This window comes from Apteryx rowi, unplaced genomic scaffold (assembly GCF_003343035.1).
Source record: "Apteryx rowi isolate R43461 unplaced genomic scaffold, aptRow1 scaffold_130, whole genome shotgun sequence".
In the NCBI taxonomy this organism is placed as follows: domain Eukaryota; kingdom Metazoa; phylum Chordata; class Aves; order Apterygiformes; family Apterygidae; genus Apteryx; species Apteryx rowi.
Genome location: NW_020447531.1, coordinates 781 through 18,360, shown reverse-complemented (window position 1 = coordinate 18,360; position 17,580 = coordinate 781). Strand labels below are relative to the sequence as shown.

Below are 17,580 nucleotides of genomic sequence, written 5' to 3'. Positions count from 1 at the left end.
AAGAAAACCTATTTTTAGTAGATGTGTAATAACAGAAGTTTACCTCTTTAATATCAGTTGCTTTCTTCTCAGTTAAAGTCATACAAATGTAGATTAGCCTCAGTGAAACAGAGTATTTTTATATACTGTGTTCTCAGTGAATCATCAGGCCCTGTTTTTTTGGGAGAATGTACTAGTATAAGCTGAGTGCCAGGGGTAGAGGGAGAAAAAAAAAGGTCTAAGGAAGTAAGTAGCCTGGGTTCCTCTGACAAATGAATATTGTTCAAGCTCAATTTAAACCAGAATCCTGGATGCAAATAACCCAACATTTAGAATCACAGAGGCTGATGTGAAGATGAAAGATGAAGCTGTGGTCCTTTAGAATCAATAGTAAAATGTCCTTTGACTTCCCTAGGATCTATATTTTGCTTGTGGACTTTTCTGTAGATACCAGTTTCCCATTATAAATATATATTAAGGCCTGAGTTAAGATCTGTCTAGCCCAGTTCCCTGTATAACAGAGGACTTCCTCAAATTAAATCCTGTTTCAAATCCAGTAGATTTGAAATCTACTGGATCTGAATTCCATTAGAATCCATTTTCAGAAATAATTTTTAGTTTAAAAAAAAGTCAGTGATATTCAGAAAAACCCTTGGCAAATCATCCTTCCATGCTCACAGCTCTATTTTTCTTGGGTTTGGACACCAGAATTGGACATAAGATTTCTTTCACTTTGGTGTCAGATAGGGAAAGAATATTAAATTATTTATTCTTCTTGTTTTCTAAATGTATAGTATCTGTGGACTGTATTGGTCCTGCTTTTAGCTACTGAATTGCACTACAAATCCTTGTTCAGCTGAGTATCCATCATGACCTCCGTCTAGCTTTTCAGAACTGCTTGTGAACTTACAGTCCTCTCTCCAGGAAATGTGACCTATATCATTTGTAGCCTATATCATTTGCTTCAGTTTATATTTTATATTGGATTGTATTGAAATATGGATTGGTTGCTGAGGCCCAGTTTACCAACCAGCTCAGAGCACTGGGTATCAGCTTTTTCCTTTGCTTAYGTCCCTCCCAATCTTTGTACCATGGCAAACTTTGATTAATGCATTTATTTTTCCTTTTCAGTTTTATAAAAGAATTAAATAATTCTAGGACAAGAATAAAATCCTKCAGACTTTGCTGAATGATGATTCCCTGTTCACAGTTACATTTTGAGATCTCTGATTTTTTTCAGTATCAAAAGTTTATATCATGTTGATTTTTGTATTATATTTTGAGCGTTCTGTAGAACAAAGTCAAACACCACAGGGACTTTGAAATATAGTACATATGTATTACCAAATTCATAATGTCACAGAAAATGATGTTAGTTTGAGAAGATCTATTTCCAACAAACTGTGTTAGTCTCTTCCCTAAAATTTTTAGCAAGTTAATCCTCTATCAGCTACCCCATGATTTTGTTGGAATTGAAATCAGACAGTTAGTCGTCCTTACAGTTGCATGAGTTATCCTTTATAAAAAATTAGCACAGTATTAGTTTCCTTTCTGTCCACTGGAAATTTCTTCAAGGTTGCAAAATATTTAGAAGTCAGTGTTGATGTTCCAATCATCAATGGCTATTTAAAAAAAATTGCATAGAAAGTAACTGGACTGATTTGGATGGATAATTTCTGTAACAGCAATTAGTATTCTCTTTACTGAAGGAACGTGAAGTATTGTCTTATAATTGCAGTGCATCATCTGGCTTTTTCCTAAATGTGGATCATAGTTATTTACTGAGCAATTCTACTTTACTCATAGGCATTTTTACGGCTCATTTTACTGTGTTGTCTTTTGCTTTGCTGAACGCATATATATTTTTTTCTCTAATACCTAACTGGTATTAATTGTTGTCAGTTTATGCATATGTGCGCACTCTGTTTATATGCCTAAAGATAAAATTACTATTTGTCTGAATCAGGTTTTTTTCCTATCTTTTGTTTTCATAACCTAAGCACAGCCAGCTTTCTTGATTTGAAGCCTTTTTTTTTGGATAGCTCACAAATACTCTTAAACAATTCCTTTGCTCATTCAAACTTTTCCTGGATAGTTTAATTTTCAGCTTTGAAAAACTGGTCTTTTTCAAAGTGCTAGATAATAATAACCCCTCAGCAAATTATATATTACTATTACACATACCAAATGCAATTAAGTAAATAATTGCATATATAAATTTTTAGTTGTGTGATTACATCCTTCAATTTCTTCATATACTGTGTTGAAAGATGGCTGTCACAGCCGCATCAGGTTGAAACAAGGAATATATAAAACAATGAATTCATTATTCCCTAGCAAGAATTTTTTATCAGTTTAATTTAAAAGACTTAATTGGGACTAATCTTAATTACCATGTACAAATAGGAGGTGATTCATGCCATATAAGTATTCTTCTGTTCTCAGTTTATTACTAGAAATGTTTATTTTTAGAAGATACCTTCTTTCTTACTGTCTCTCTTTTGATATTCTAGGTCTGTAAATAAGGCATTTCAAACAAAGTTTCATTTTAAAGAGAAAAAAAAGGCTGTACACATTTAAAAGAAATCCTCACGGCATTCCTTCTTTAAATCATATACTGAATGTTTTTCTAGAACACCAATATACTCTGTAATGACCATTTCTGGAAGGGTTCACAGATTTTGGTGTCACATTTTAGCTAACTCAAAACACAGTTCTATATTCAGTGGTATATAGGCTTTTGCTATGGGGTTATGCACATGACCTACTGTGACATTACTGAGAATCTCAGTATGGGCCTTCCTGCACATTTACAGCACCAAAGTGTGTTAGGAACCCAGGAATTGAGGCACAAAGCAATCAGAGATCTAAGGTATTTGTAGCTGAACTTCAGGGATTGAAGATAGTTTCTGGTAGTGAAATGGTTTTGTCTGAGTAAGAGAAAAATATCCTCATTCTTTCCTGGCAAATCACCACTTACAGAGTTCCCTGCAAACTGATGAGTAGAAGGTGTGGTGGGATAAATTTATGCAGCCGTTAATTTTTCCAAACATGATGTTTTTGGATCCCCACTTGGTGCAAATACTTTATTCAAGTACTACTTATATCTTTGGTGTGATGTTTTTCCCTGACTTGCTGATCAATTCCTGTCATTCCTTTATCTTTTGTATCAGGCCAAATAAGTAATACAGAATCAGAATTGAAGAAACTTGCGGAAGAAAATCCAGACCTTCAAGATGCCTATATAGCAAAACAGAAGCGCCTTAAAGTAAGAAAACTCTTTCCGTTCCACCCTACATTACCTGCTTGTTAGTGTGAGATTTTTTCTGTCAAAATATAAACATTCTGTTTCACCTGACATTACCAGTATACTTATGCAGTGGTTTAACCCTACTAGGCATGAAGCACTCTATCCCTCAAATCAGCTACACACTTCAAGTGTGTGCTGAAGTATTGGACTGGTCCCATTGACTTCAAAGGTAAGCATATATCTGCATTGGTTTTGGGATATTGAGCACCCTGCAGGATCAGGCAAACCTAGATATCTACCATCTCTATAAAATGTTCTTCTTCTGTTATCTGAATTGTCAGCAGTATCCAAATGGTAGCCAGCTGGCTGTGTAGAAAAAACAATCACATTTTATGGATAAGCACAGTAGCATCTAAGTAAAAGTTTGTCTGATAAAAGTATAAGCTCTATACAATGATTAAAACACTAACTTGTATATATATATATTTAGTCTAAACTGCTGGATCATGATAATATAAAGTACCTAAAGAAAATACTGGATGAACTGGAAAAAGTTTTGGATCAGGTTGAGACTGAATTGCAGAGGCGAAATGAGGAAACACCAGGTAAGGGATTATTCTTGCTAAATTCTGTTGATGCTTATGTTGGGAAGACTGAGTAAACCAGTTGACAGCACCATTATAGGACTGTTTTTAATGCATCTGATTTGATACTTTTAGCATATACTGATATAACTTCACAAAAGAGATCAATATTGCTTTAAACACTGGTTTAGTTTACTGCTGCTGTCTGTGAGTAGAAATCTGATATGAGTAGATGTGGGTTTTATAGCATTTGATCACATTTTCAGCATAACATGAGTATAATTAGCTCTACATTTTTAGAGTATTTTGTAAACAAAACAAACAAGAAAACCTGAACTACAAAATGTTCTTCCTGATGTTGTAGCCCTCAGTTCACTATAATGAGCATGACCTTAATGTTAAACATAGGTTATTTAAAATTAAGATCTCATTTAAATATTGTGCTGATTTGGGGTGTTGGTATCTGTGGTAGTTGCAGAATTAGCAATCTAAAGCTGATCACAGAGCAGCTCCCCCACCCCATACCAAAAGCAGTGGTGTTGACCTGAAATCCACCTAATGAGAGTTGAGCTTTGTTTAAATGAGATTAGTGTTTTTGCTCATTCAGAGTCTGGGCCAACTCCCAGTGATGCTAATAGGAATCCTTCCTCCGACTTCACTGGGAGCTGCATGAAACCTCAGTCAATATCAACTGCGTCTCCTCAGATCAATAACTCTTTGCATGTGGCTCTATAAATAGCTGTGGTGGTAATTATCAGTTAGTATCAAGACAGGGTGGGTTTGAACTAGTGATTGAAATTATAGGTTAAATTCTCTACTGACTCAACAGTGAAAGTCACATTAAGTGTTTTAACTCACAAAGGATGGTGGAATTTTGTTCAGCAAATTAAGTCTCTCATCATTTCCAGCAGCCTCTTTTCTTCCTCTGCTAAATAGCTTTTCCAAGCAGTCACCTGGTATGGTACTGTTTAGCTTATGAAACCTGACAGTGTCACAGGATTTAGTAAAATACATGATGATTAAATGCTTCTTTGAATTTTGTCTGAGGTATTCAGATTTCCTGGTTTGTGAATAGTGCTTCTGTCACGTCTTGGTCAATCTCTGAGTTTCTGCTTTTCTTACTACTGCTCAAATCCCTCCTTCACCCATAGCTGCTGCCACCTCAATCATCTTTATTTTACACGGGTTGACTTCTTTGGTCTTCCTTTTTATCATCTTGCTGCACAGGATTAATTTCTATGTGTCCTTTCAGCTAGAGAGAATAGACTCATCTGCTGTATAKGTCTTTCTCCCTGACCTGCATAACCAGTTGAAAAGGACTAGTATCCGTGGTGTGCCATTTCCTCAGGTGGGAAATGGGTTGAAAAGGATATTCCAGGGTCTCTGTATTTCCACAGATGGGCTGCTAAAAATTCACGCCAGTGGTTTTCTGTGCCCGTCATGTGGGAGCAACTGCATAAGGTTGCCAATAGGAGGGCACAGCATAGTCCCATTTGAGATCTAAGAGCAGATTAATTGCACTGGCACTTAGACTGGATACCTAATTTCAGATCCTAGTTTTTACAAGCTCCCTACATAGTCAGTACAGGTAAGCCCTTTGAGATGGTGGTGCAGAGCACTGAAGTTAGAGGCATGGTGCTGCCTGGTAATGCTTGCTCTGAGCCATCTCAGGACGCTTCAACCTCTTTCCTTTGACTGGAGAGGCAGTCTGGCATCTTCCTCTGTGTGCTCCTAACTAATGTTGGGCAGTGTGGATACACATTGCTTCTCAAACTTCTCAGTGTAAATGATACAGTTTGGGGTCTAGGAGGCACAAAGGAGGGACAGGTGGCACATCTGTATCTTCTGCCTGAGCTGGCATTTTCAGTGCAGGTCAGACATCTGGTTCATTTCTTTTTGACTAGAAAGTCTTCAGCAAAAAGCAGCTCTTGAGTGAATGTTACGGTGCTGAGTGACACAGTCAAGATGATAAACTCCTCAGGCAAACAGTAATTTTTCAGCAAAAGCTAAGCTGCCTTTCTCTTTTCCATTCCTGTTAATTTAAATCAGATCTGAGACATGTAGTTGAGAAAAATAAATATTTGCTATGAGTCTTAATTTATATATAAACCTAAAATATGGCTCTTCTTTCATAACAAATGTAGTCCAGACTGCTGAGCATAAGACTTTGCCATAGTGGGTGAACAATGGGTAGGAACTGGTAAAAAGTTCAGTTATTAAAGTCAGATTTTAGCAGACGTGTTGTTATTGTTTATTAGGTAGCATAATGAAATAGCATTAAACTAAATATTAGCCTATGCAGGCTTCCATGTATATTTGTACTCCATTAGCTCCTGATTCTTTATGTTTTATCTCTGATTAGAAGATGGAAATCAGCCTTGGCTCTGCGGAGAATTCTTCAGCTTGGCAGATGTATCACTTGCTGTCACATTACATCGCTTGAAGTTTCTGGGATTAGCAAGAAGAAACTGGGGAAACGGAAAACGACCCAACTTGGAAGCCTATTATGAGCGTGTCCTGAAGAGAAAAGCTTTTTACAAAGTTTTAGGACATGTCAACAATATATTAATCTCAGCAGTTCTGCCAACTGCATTCCGTGTGGCCAAGAAAAGAGCACCCAGAATTCTTGGCACCAGCCTGTTGGTTGGCATGCTAGCAGGAATGGGTTATTTTGCTTTCATGTGTCTTCGGAAGAGGTTTGCCAACATGATGTTATCGATTAGAACCAGACAAAATTATTTTTAGACTTGTCTGTCCCTGGTGGTAGGTGGAGGTCATCTCTAGCCCACAGGAAAATATGAAAAATAAGCATATAAGAAAGGTTATGTCTGTGAATTAGAACACTGTCACACAGTGATTGTCTCCTGCTTTTGAATAATTGGATTGGCAATGCTGATATATTTGTGGAAAATAAATGTTGAGGGGACAACAAAAAAAGAAGATACTTTCTTTTTGAATGAGGAGCTATAAGGGCTGTGACAGTACTTTGTTAAAGTGATTATTGTTTCTGTCTCCTTTACCCAATGCCTGACCTAATTTTAATGTTTTTATTTAGTAGATACTTTTGTTGCAATGTGACAGCTTTTCACGTGGGTGAAATGCGTTGCTGTGCAGAAACCAGCACTGGTGAATCACTGAAAACAGCACTTAAGTTTAAATGCTCAGAGAGGGATGTAGGTGGAACATAGGCTTTGTGCCTGTCATGTGTATGGGAGCAAGTGTCTCTGTACTGATTAATGTCTGTTTTGCAGTTGGACCATTATGAATGTTTTAAAAAGTAGCCCTATAGAGCTACTTTTTCACCCTATGTTCATGCAGTAGTACAGGAAAAGACCTGAAATACATGTAAATATCAGTGATTTGTGGGCCTCGTGAGTGAAATTCTGCAAAAAAAAAAAAAAAGACAATTGACAGATTTTGAACTTCTGTTGATTTACAAATGGGAGTAAAAAACCTGACTCTTGTCTTTTGAAAATCTCTTGGATAGCCTCTGACCCACTCAGATAACCAGTTCAACCACAAACACTGGCTGGGTCATAACAAACTCAGTGCCCTTTTCTGCTTTCACTCCCATCAGCTCCTTCTATCTTTTGCACTTGTGGTGGCTTAGTACAGTTGTCTCCATATTAGTGTCCCATGCACCTGTCCTTGTTTCAGCTCTAAGCACTGGCTCTTTTTTGCGCACAACTTGGATATGTCAGCAAYTGCATTTGCTTCTATGAAATGTTTGCCCACATTGTGCCATAGACAATTAGAAAATGTATGCACAAAAATGCCTTTTGTGAAAGTAATTTAAAACAGTTCACTGTTTTTGAATCTGGTTAGGTAGCCTAGATTGAAGGTGAAACAGCTACTTAGCAGAGTCTGTTTACTGATGGTAAGGTGTCATAATGGTGAAAACAAGTGAAAAATGTAGGGCAGGCTGGAGACAGAAGATAAGTAGTGCAAATAAGTAGTGCAAAAATATATAAAAACACTTTGATACTTTCTGCTATTCAACAGATGATGAGTTTTATTACTGTGTTTGAACTTAGATCCCGTTTCAACGAGAGATGCACATTTACCTGAAAGTAGACTTTGCAGACAAAAACGCTCAGGAATGGCTGAAATTCTGATGACAGTCTAATAAGATTTTGTATTCTTTCATGACTGTCTGAAAAGTTCAGAATTTTGATTACAAGCTGTAGATAACTACAACAAGCAAAGTGTCGCTCTAAATATTTGCCTATCACCAACCAGTGCCAACAGACCTAAGTAAATTTTAGATCCGATGCTGGTGGCTGTAGTCTTTCTCAACTAATGCTTTTGAGCATCAAGAAGATCCTCTCTAAAGTTTGAAGTGTACAGATGTAGTTTTTATCTTGGCAGTCTCACTGTCTACAAGATACCAAAATGGATAACATTGTTGAATATTGCTGCTTATGATTTAATATTGTGTTAGCTGTCTAACAAAAGCGGGCCCAAATCTCATTGCTCCTTTCCATTAATAAGAAACATCTTATCTAGGAAACAATGCTCTTTTTATTTGTCCAAAAGACAGTTTTATGTAATTCTATTTCATGACAGAGTTGTTTTGAAGAACTTGATGAATTAAATGTGCTCTRTTTAGAAAAACTTGTTATCTCTAGAGTAAAATTAATCCAACAATACTATTAATGTGCTGGCAGCTTTAACTGGGTTTTGTTTTTCATGTATTGCAGCGTATCTGCATTTACTTGTAACCATCTTCCACTAAGTTTCTAGACCCAGAGTATACCCTGTAACATAATGCTTTTTTGCATGTATTTATGACAGATCATTTGTAAAATATAATCTGATGAAGCCACAGTAAAATTCAATATATATGACATTTATTTATTTATTTATTTTACAGAAAGCTSTATTTTATTTTCCCTTTATCTTTTTTTCAATGTTTTAGGTCTAGATAAGAACACACTTCTATTTCCAGAGGCATACCAGGTTAGTTCACAGTAGCAGCACTGTATGCTGAGATACAGACTGATTATTAAGGAGGCTGTGCAGTTTTACTTCCCCCCCTCCAAAACTTGATCCCTGCCCTTCCACTAGTGCTCATTGCCTGCCAAGAGCTGCAGGTATTGTTGGAGAGGACTGAAATGGCCACCAGATGTCAGTGCTCCTCCAGGAGCTCCAGGAGCTCCTCTGCCTTGGAATGCCTTTGAGCTGTGTGGGAAATCACTGAAGTTTTCACAAACAAAATGTTTATGATCTCAGATGGATGTGAGCATCCTCATCAAACTAGTGGTCTCTCAAAAGCCCTTGAAACAACTGCTTTAGTCTGCTGCAGGCTAGTTCTCTAATATCTGTCATTTAGGCTTGTATGTAGTTTCTAAACTGGRTAGATAAGATTGTCCAACAGAGGGCAAAGTTAAAATAGGATTTCACATTACAATGTGTATCACTGAATAGCAGTTAAACTTGTTGCCTACAGGAATGAAGGTGGATAAAACTATTATTGAGAAAACTTTGAATCCTTAGTTAAATTCATGTCTGTTAGCTAAAGTATTTGACAGCCTACTTATTCTCACTGCTGTGATGTACTCTTCTTTGTGCTCTAATGGTTCCTGTACAGGTGGCAGCAAAAGGCTTACCCATACCTAAGTTCCTCATAGTGGGATGAGATTTAGAAGCACATATGCTCTATATGGCTCCTTGCACCTTTCATGTGATGCTTGTAAATTTTTTTTTTTAGCCTGGCTTATTTTCTTTGCTTTGGCACCTCTGGACATTATTTAGATTGGTTACAATCAATCTTTTGGTTTTTATTTAGTATTTGCTCTCATATCATGCATCAGATATATTTCCTATCATACCTTTCTATGTTGGACCAGCAAAATAAACATTGACTCTATGACTGCTTTCTAGACTGGTTTATGTCTTCTGTTTCAGTAAAACACAACATATTTGAGGAATACACAATGTTGCTGTAAGGAGATGTTCAAGAAAGAAGCCTCTGAAATTTCAGTGTAAAAGGTGTTGAAGAGATTGCCTTACATATATTTGGAAACAGCAATTATAGTGATAGTTTTCTTTGTATGAGGGTCAGCAGAAGCCTTTTAATAATGCTGAAAAGCCATTAAAAAAAGGAGGGCATGCAGTTGTTGCCTTTTCAGTTAATCGTTAAGAAAATCGCTTCCTTTCTGAGTATGACCATGATTCTTGGCTTACATGGTTGAGTTGCAGAAGCTGATGGCTCCTTTCTGTAAGGTAATTTGACAAATACGTATGCTGTGTCTACACTAACGTTGCAGAGAGCAGGTTTTGTATCCCCTGATTCATGCCGGTTAGAGAAGAAATAGAAAGAAAGTAGGTGAAAAGTAGTGGATCTAGCTAACTGGAGCACACTCTGCTCTGCAAGATGGCATATGACGGATTATTCTTTACTGAGGCCTCCTTAATAAAGTTATCTCTCTGTTTAGCTGATGCTAGACAAAGAGATATAAGGTTGCATTTAGGCAATTTATAAGATGCACTGAGGAAGTCAGACATCTATAAACTTCCCAAACAAAATATGTTTTTCCTCCCCTCCTTTCTTTTAAAGAAAATCTTTAGTTTTGGTGCAGTACCAGGTCAAAAAGTCAGATACTCAGAACTCAGGAAATTGCAGAAGCTAGACTGCTTACAATACTTCAACTCACTTATACAGTACTTCAGTAGCATTTTTATTTCTCTTTTTCTTTCTAAATTATAATCATGATGCTTTATTATGTGCAGTTAAAAATGTTGCATCATAAAATAGTTAAGCTGTGGATGAGCTTAGTAATGCGGGGAACAACTAGAGTTTCCAGGCTTGAAATCCTAGCTATTTTTTTCTTAGCGTCAATGTTAATTTTTACTACAGACGGTTAAAAATATTCATAAATAATTGCGTATATATGTGTTTTGTAAATTAATAGATAACATAATAACATAATTCATTATAATCTACTTGCAGATCTTAAAAATTACTAAATTTAATGTCCATATTTATTCAATATAATATCCCTACTAATCCCTTCGATACTTATTCTGTTAAAAATGGGCATTGGACAATATTATTACATTGTTTATATTTATAAATTTCATATTTATAAAATACTTATAAATTCAGCTTTAAAACTGGACTGATGAAAATTCGGTTGATTTATTTAAAATTAACACACTGAGAAATGTCCAAACTCAGTGTCTTATCATGTGTAATTTTTGAGATTCTTTGTAAGATTGAACACATTGTCTAAATCCCTCTGTGAAGGCACACATAGTCCACACACACCAGCAGCCAGGGAAGGATTAAAGGAAGAGTTTTTTGCATGCCCAGCTATAACTGAAGAACCAGTTAGAAACAGCTTCTTYAAAGGAAATTGCTTTTCAGGCAGAATGGGGCAGCATGTGGAAAAGGAACCACTCAGACCATTAGTGTCACTGGAATGTTTTTGTGTGGAGATGTGTTCCCTTTTATATTTTTACTACAAGAAATATCACCTGCTGCTGTCTATCCTTTATTTACTTTGATAACAACTTTATAATAACACTTGATAACATTGTGAATGCAGGGACATGAGAACAATACATCAGTATATTTGGTGCTTTGTTATAATTTTCATCATTAGCTGATGATTTAGATCAGAAGCTGATTGCTGCTGCATTAAGACTGGACAAAAAGCTCTGCATGTTGAGAAACAATTGCAACCATCAAAATTGTTCTTTTAGGGCTTGGTTCTGAAAAGTTACCTCACTTTAAGCATTTAAGTGGTGGTATCTGTGGTAGGTAGATGGTGCCAAACTGAAGATTTTAGTGGTTAGTGACATACAGAAGATGGGACTTGAATTTAATTGTTTCCTCAGGCTGAGGAAGATCCAGCTACACTTCTCCTGCCTCCTAGAAGCACCAGGTATCACCAATATAAGCATGAGGGAGAGGATTATCTGCTGAGCACCACCAGGACAAAGCCAAGGAGTGTGGGGAGGGGAGAGGATTCATCACTCCTCTTCATGAAGTATGTCCCTATGCAGCAGAAAATACAGCATTCATAGGGCCAGAGCATGAGTAAGGAGAAGACCGATTCAGTAACCTGGTGGCTGAGGTGCCCACTTCACAGGAAGTGAAATCCTTTTCCCCCACTTTGTAGTAAAGTTGCTAAAACACAGATATAGAGAGAAAAAAAATCCCCCTTGTGCCCTAGGCTGCAGAGTCAGGCTCCCCCTTCTGCCTGCTTTATCAGCACAAAAAGTGTCCATCTTTGCAGGTGTCAGAACCATTTCCTGCAGCAAAACATAGTTTGAACACATGGAGGGTTAAGAGCCAGTCACTTGGCTACTGTATGGAGAGCAGGGACTGTCACACAGCCTCATCTGGCAGCTAAGCTTAAAAGCCAGCAGTTAGCAAATGCTGACTTCTTGGAAAGAATAGTTTTAGGTGCATAACACAGGTTTGGTGAATGGGAGAGAATTCCAGACTCTGGAGCCCAGATTAACCAAAGAAGAAAGTATCGCACACCAGAGAAACTCCATCATCATCATGTCTTATTGCTCAGCTCTGGGTGGCTCTCCTGCATGTGGAGCAAGGTTCTTGGAYTGCCACTTTGTGGGAGGTATTCATGCTTAAACTATTTATCTGAAGTCAGTGGAAGGAGACACTATGAAGGAACATCTCTGTTGACTACATTGTAGAACCAGTTTCCTAATACAGATGTTTCAGTCAGACTCCTGTTCAAAAAGGCAGTGTGAATGCATATGTTTTGAACTGCATAACTCTCTCCAGGCACATTGTCACAAGCTTAGATGCCAAACTGGAGTTCTGAACTGTACCCCAGAGCCAAAGCCAGTAAAAGGAGGAGAAGGATCTATTGCTTAGTTTTTTAAATCTTTTAATAGAAATAGCTCAGATAGAGGATCTCACAGGAAGTCTGTGCTAGGTGAGGCCAGATGCCCTTTGTCCAGCTCTGGTGACTTAATGAGTTGTCTACTCTTCCTCTGTGTTAACTTTTAGATAGATCTAAAACACAGAGGTAGAAGGCACTGAAAGCTATAGAACAAAAATGGCCAATGTTGCAGTAATGGAGGTATTAAGATTTCAGTTTCAAACAAAGAGCCAGATTCAGATCTGGTATGAGTCACTGTTACAAAAAATTTAGTGGTGCATCTACTTATATCAGGTCTAAATTTGATTTTACGGTCATTATGCCATGAGCCACATTTCAAGACTTTGCATTGAAAAGCTTTGTTTTAGTCAACCTATTTGTTACAAAAGTGGCACAATGCCTTTTTGAAACAAAAGATATATGCAGAGTTTAACTTAGAAATGCATTTATTTTGTTTAAGCCTTTAGTATGGACATCATGGACTGAATCAAAAATTGTGGAATATGGAGTTATTTTTGGAATAAAGAATTCTTTTAAAGCAAGTCTGAGAATGTATGTTTAGGATTGATTCCAAAACAACATCATATATTTTTTATTCTCTGTATTTAGAAGAATACCAAAAAGTTATAGCTGACTAGTTTTCAGCTGTTAGCTACAGACTGTGATACAAGGAAGCTCCATCAATCAAAAATATACTGGATTTATGTTATATAAAAAAATGTGAAAATAATTGTGCTTAGTTGATTTTCTGACGAGCTGCATACTGGATAAGGGTTTTGCCCATTCTTGCTTGATATCAGAAATTCTTGGAAGCCTTTTGTGCAGCAGGAAAAATGGAAACATTCCCAAAATGGTTGGCAGGAGAGCAGCACCAGCAAAAAGAACTCAGATTGCAGTTCTACATCTATAGCAGCATATGGAGGCAGAAGTCCAACAGTGACTGAAAGGCATTCATTGCAACCCAGTGGTCTCGTCTGAAATCTGGTAGAAGCAAACCAAGCCTCTAACCCAACACAAGAAATGGCAATACTTAAACTCAGAAATGTTTCAAGCTGGTTGCATGGCTACATGCCTACATGTCCCTAACATCTCTGTCTAAGTTGAAATGAGAGGATGCCTGGGTATTTCTCTAGGTTGTGTTGCCATTGATTATCTCTCTTGTCAGGCCAGTGATAATGTTTTCATAAAGCCCTACATATGGAGACCTGGAATCAGGAAAGAATCTCCTATTTATTTGTGCATATTTATAACTTGCACATATATTTGTAAACAGAAAGGTTTGAAGATGTATTTATGAAAAAAAAAATACATTTATATCTTGCTCTAACAGACACAGGAGGAAAAAGGGGAAAAAGACACTCATGATTTTRGAACTAATGTTATAAAGCTAAGTAATTTGTGTTTGAAATGCACAAGACAGCCCAAAGACAGCCTTCTCAGAGCACAGGCATTAAAGCAAGACACCTGTCAGATGATCTTCATCTATGGAACTGTCTTCATACATGTTTTCTAAGTACAGAGACATTATTTAAAGACTGGAGGTATCTCTTCTCAGACTATCTTGAAGAAAGACTAGAAACCTTCTCTTAGTGCTACAGAAGACCTATATTACATAAAAGAGAGCTTCCTCTGCAGGAAAGGATGCAAAAGAGAAGTAAAACCCTTAACATAGCAAGAATTAGTTCTGAAATGTCGGGCTTTAGCTTGACCCTTTACACTGACACACTTCAACCCCATTTTATTGTAGAAGAGAAAAGGAACCAGGAAGATAGCCACAGAGACCCTGGAAAAGGACCTGAAACATGGTAACTTGCATTAGCAGGTAGATTACCCTAATGTTTATGCTTTGTCCTTTTTTTTTTTTTTTTGGAATAACCAATAAATCCACACCTGATAGAGAGCTACATTGCAATGTGTGCATTACTGTTGTCTGAGAGAGATATTACCACTGCAGATAGTCTGTTGCTGAAGGGGTAGAGCCTTTGCTTACTGTGTATGAGAGTGCACCTGAGCACCATTTCGTCGGGGGCTGTACAGGCAAGGAAAGAAGCATTATTATTACACTGTTTGTTGACTCCTTAAATAATGATTCTGATTATTATTACACTGTTCATTGACTCATTCAGAAATGATTCTGTTTAATGACATACTCTGAATTTAGTCACAGTTTAAAGCACTAAACCAAGGTAGCGATAATAACTGGCCTGCTTACCATCATTCATGATGTATTAGGTATTAACAAATTTTAGGTATTTGCATGTATTACAATTAATTTCACCACAGGACCTTGCCTCAAAAGTAGTTTTGTTCTGCTACACTGCAGTCCTACATTTTGTGTGTGTTTGTACAGGAATAGTTCTAATCTGGACTGTTTGCCCTCTAACCTGCCATTCCCTAGGGTCCTGCTGGCTCTGGGTACGTTGTGTAGTGTTGCATCTTGTTGACATTCAGTCACAGGACTGAATTTTGGAGCAGGAGGCTGATATTGTCTAAGTTACTATGTCACAATAATATGTTGTACTTCTACAGTGCTGGATATCTGAGAATCTTAAGGAATTTGACAAAATTAAATTAAATATATTCACTAACAAAGTAATACTATTACAGTATAATATAATATAATATAATATATAATGTATACATAATATATATTATATAATATTACAGTAGTGTTGCATTAATTTGTGTCACAAATGGGAAAAACTGACACAGAACGCTTTCTTATTTAACAGCTTTACTTGAGCTGGTGGATTGCTAGCTTTGGTTATGGAAATAGGGAAATTCTGGAGTTTTGGTGTCTCTCTGAAAAAAGAAAAAGGGGCAAAACCTTAGGCAGAAAAAAAGCCCTTGTGTTTTTTCATGAAATGATTTTCTATTTAAATGCTGCATGTTATTACTRCCATAATTTACAATGCTTTATGTGAGGAAGTTTGGAGTTGCACAAACTGACTCTGGCTGCCAAAATGGTTTAATTTAAAATAATTGCTTGCTGAGCATAAGAAAGCAAGGAATTTCTCAAGTTTTACATGTTCTAAAGCAAAGTTCTTTGTAATAATAGCTATTTGGCATTAGCTTTAATTGATATGACAGATACTTTTGGTATTTCTTAGCTTTTATTTCCATGAGAAAAATACATGCATTATTCTAATTTTACCTTTCTTTAATAGTCTGTGCTCAAATTCTGTCAATTATAAATATGATCTTGCAATAATCTGTGATGGAGAATGCCAATTCATCAGACCTTAAATGAAAGAGATCCATTTAATATCATGAATACTTAGTCTGTAATGCAACGATTTTTTCATGACAGCCTATGAGAATATATCAGTCAAATTTTCAAAGCTACTGAGAACTTAGAGCTCCCACCCAGCTCAGTAAGACTGTAGGCAGCTCGGCCCTCTGAAAATCAGGCCCACAGTGGATGTCCATAGTCTTACATATAATGCAATTCGTATGGGAGAAATGTACAGCGGTATGGTTCAGAAATAGGTCATTTCACATGTAAGATTCCTTAAATGACTTGCATATGGTGGGAATATCTGATAGATCATGTTGTGATAGTGATCAATCTGATGAATTGACAGCTTATCCAAAAGTGGAAGTTTCACTTTACAAAAGTTTGTGGAATCTTTTCTTTCTTTTTAGAATTGCACTATCACCTTCTGTGTTTTATCTTTTGAGATTCGTATTCAGACAGTCTAAAAGTTAAAACAATCATTTACCTTTGAGTTTCGTTGTCAGTTCCTGGGTTTTTAAACCAGATGTTAATTTCAGCTGCAATTCAAGCTAACCTAGTGGATTTTAACTGAAAATCAGTAGATGTTAATTTTATTCCCCTCTATATATTTTGATGAGCTTTTCTCTCTTTTCTTACCCACACCTTTTTAGGGTGAAGGGTATAATCTCTTCTCTCCTGATGCTCCCTTATCTTTGCAYAAGGCTTACAAGGTACTCTAGAATAGTCTCAGTTGAGTCAGTGTGGCCACTACTGTATTTCTTAAGTAAGAGCATTAGAATATAGCCTTCTCTACCAAAATATGTATAGTAAGGGTTAATTCACTACGAACCAATTGTAAAACTCTTATTCACTTTGCTTACCCAATGGAAGTGGTCTGATTAGGTTCAATGAGATTTCTTAAGAAGTTTTCAAAATAGTAAGTAATAGCTGTTCAGTCTGGCTCTCACTGTTCCAGAAGCTTTCCAATATCTTCAGGTGGAAACTTCTAAAGAAGTTCAAGTTCTTATTTGTGTAGTTTGTACATTAAGATTTTTCACTTCTGTGCTTGCAAAGAAATATTGAACACAGGATAGATTAAAAAGGATTAAAAGTTTGCTGTTTAGGAACATGAATTTCCTCTTTCTCAAGCTGGAGAAAAGGCCAGTACATGCTTACCTGTTTTATTTTGGCAACTGTCTTACTCTTCTCTGTGCTACATGGGAGAGAGCTAGATTTCAGATCAGCCCAAATGGTGGAATTTTCCTTTCTAGCCCAGCCATGTCAAAAGTTTATGGGGTTTACATGCCTACACTCGAATTTTTGCTAATGAAGTGCATCCACTGTGCTTCACCAAAAGGAGCTCAGTAAAAGTATATGGTTTATGGTCAGCAGTGTTTGGGTAAGGCATTTGAGTAATTTTCTCAAGTGGCAATAACTCCACACTGTCTGCTCAAGTAGCTTTGTTACATTATATTGATTAAAATAGGCTATACTTGGGATTCTCGCATGAAAGTATAATCACAGGTGTTGGGTAACTGTACGGTCTGATGAACTAGGTAAATGATAAGCGAATCTTGGCAACGGTAACTGAAGAAACCGTAAATGGGAAACAATCATGTAACTTAGTAATTCTGTTGATTATGTTAAGTAACCGAATACTATAGCAACTCTGTTGATTGTATTCAAATAGTG

The 17,580-nt window shown here is 36.7% G+C and overlaps 1 protein-coding gene across 6 annotated transcripts in view; it reads left to right on the top strand.

The window, feature by feature from the left end:
* Nucleotides 1-9,689, top strand: part of GDAP1 (ganglioside induced differentiation associated protein 1) — a 39,279-nt gene extending 29,590 nt beyond the window's left edge. For all 6 annotated transcript variants that reach the window (XM_026056272.1, XM_026056271.1, XM_026056276.1 and 3 more), the window contains 3 exons: nt 3,153-3,247; nt 3,720-3,834; nt 6,176-9,689. In XM_026056272.1, coding sequence (XP_025912057.1) covers nt 3,153-3,247; nt 3,720-3,834; nt 6,176-6,558 — 593 coding nt within the window. In that variant the 3' untranslated portion in view covers nt 6,559-9,689. The remainder of the gene's footprint in view (nt 1-3,152; nt 3,248-3,719; nt 3,835-6,175) is intronic.
* Nucleotides 9,690-17,580: the final 7,891 nt, after the last annotated feature.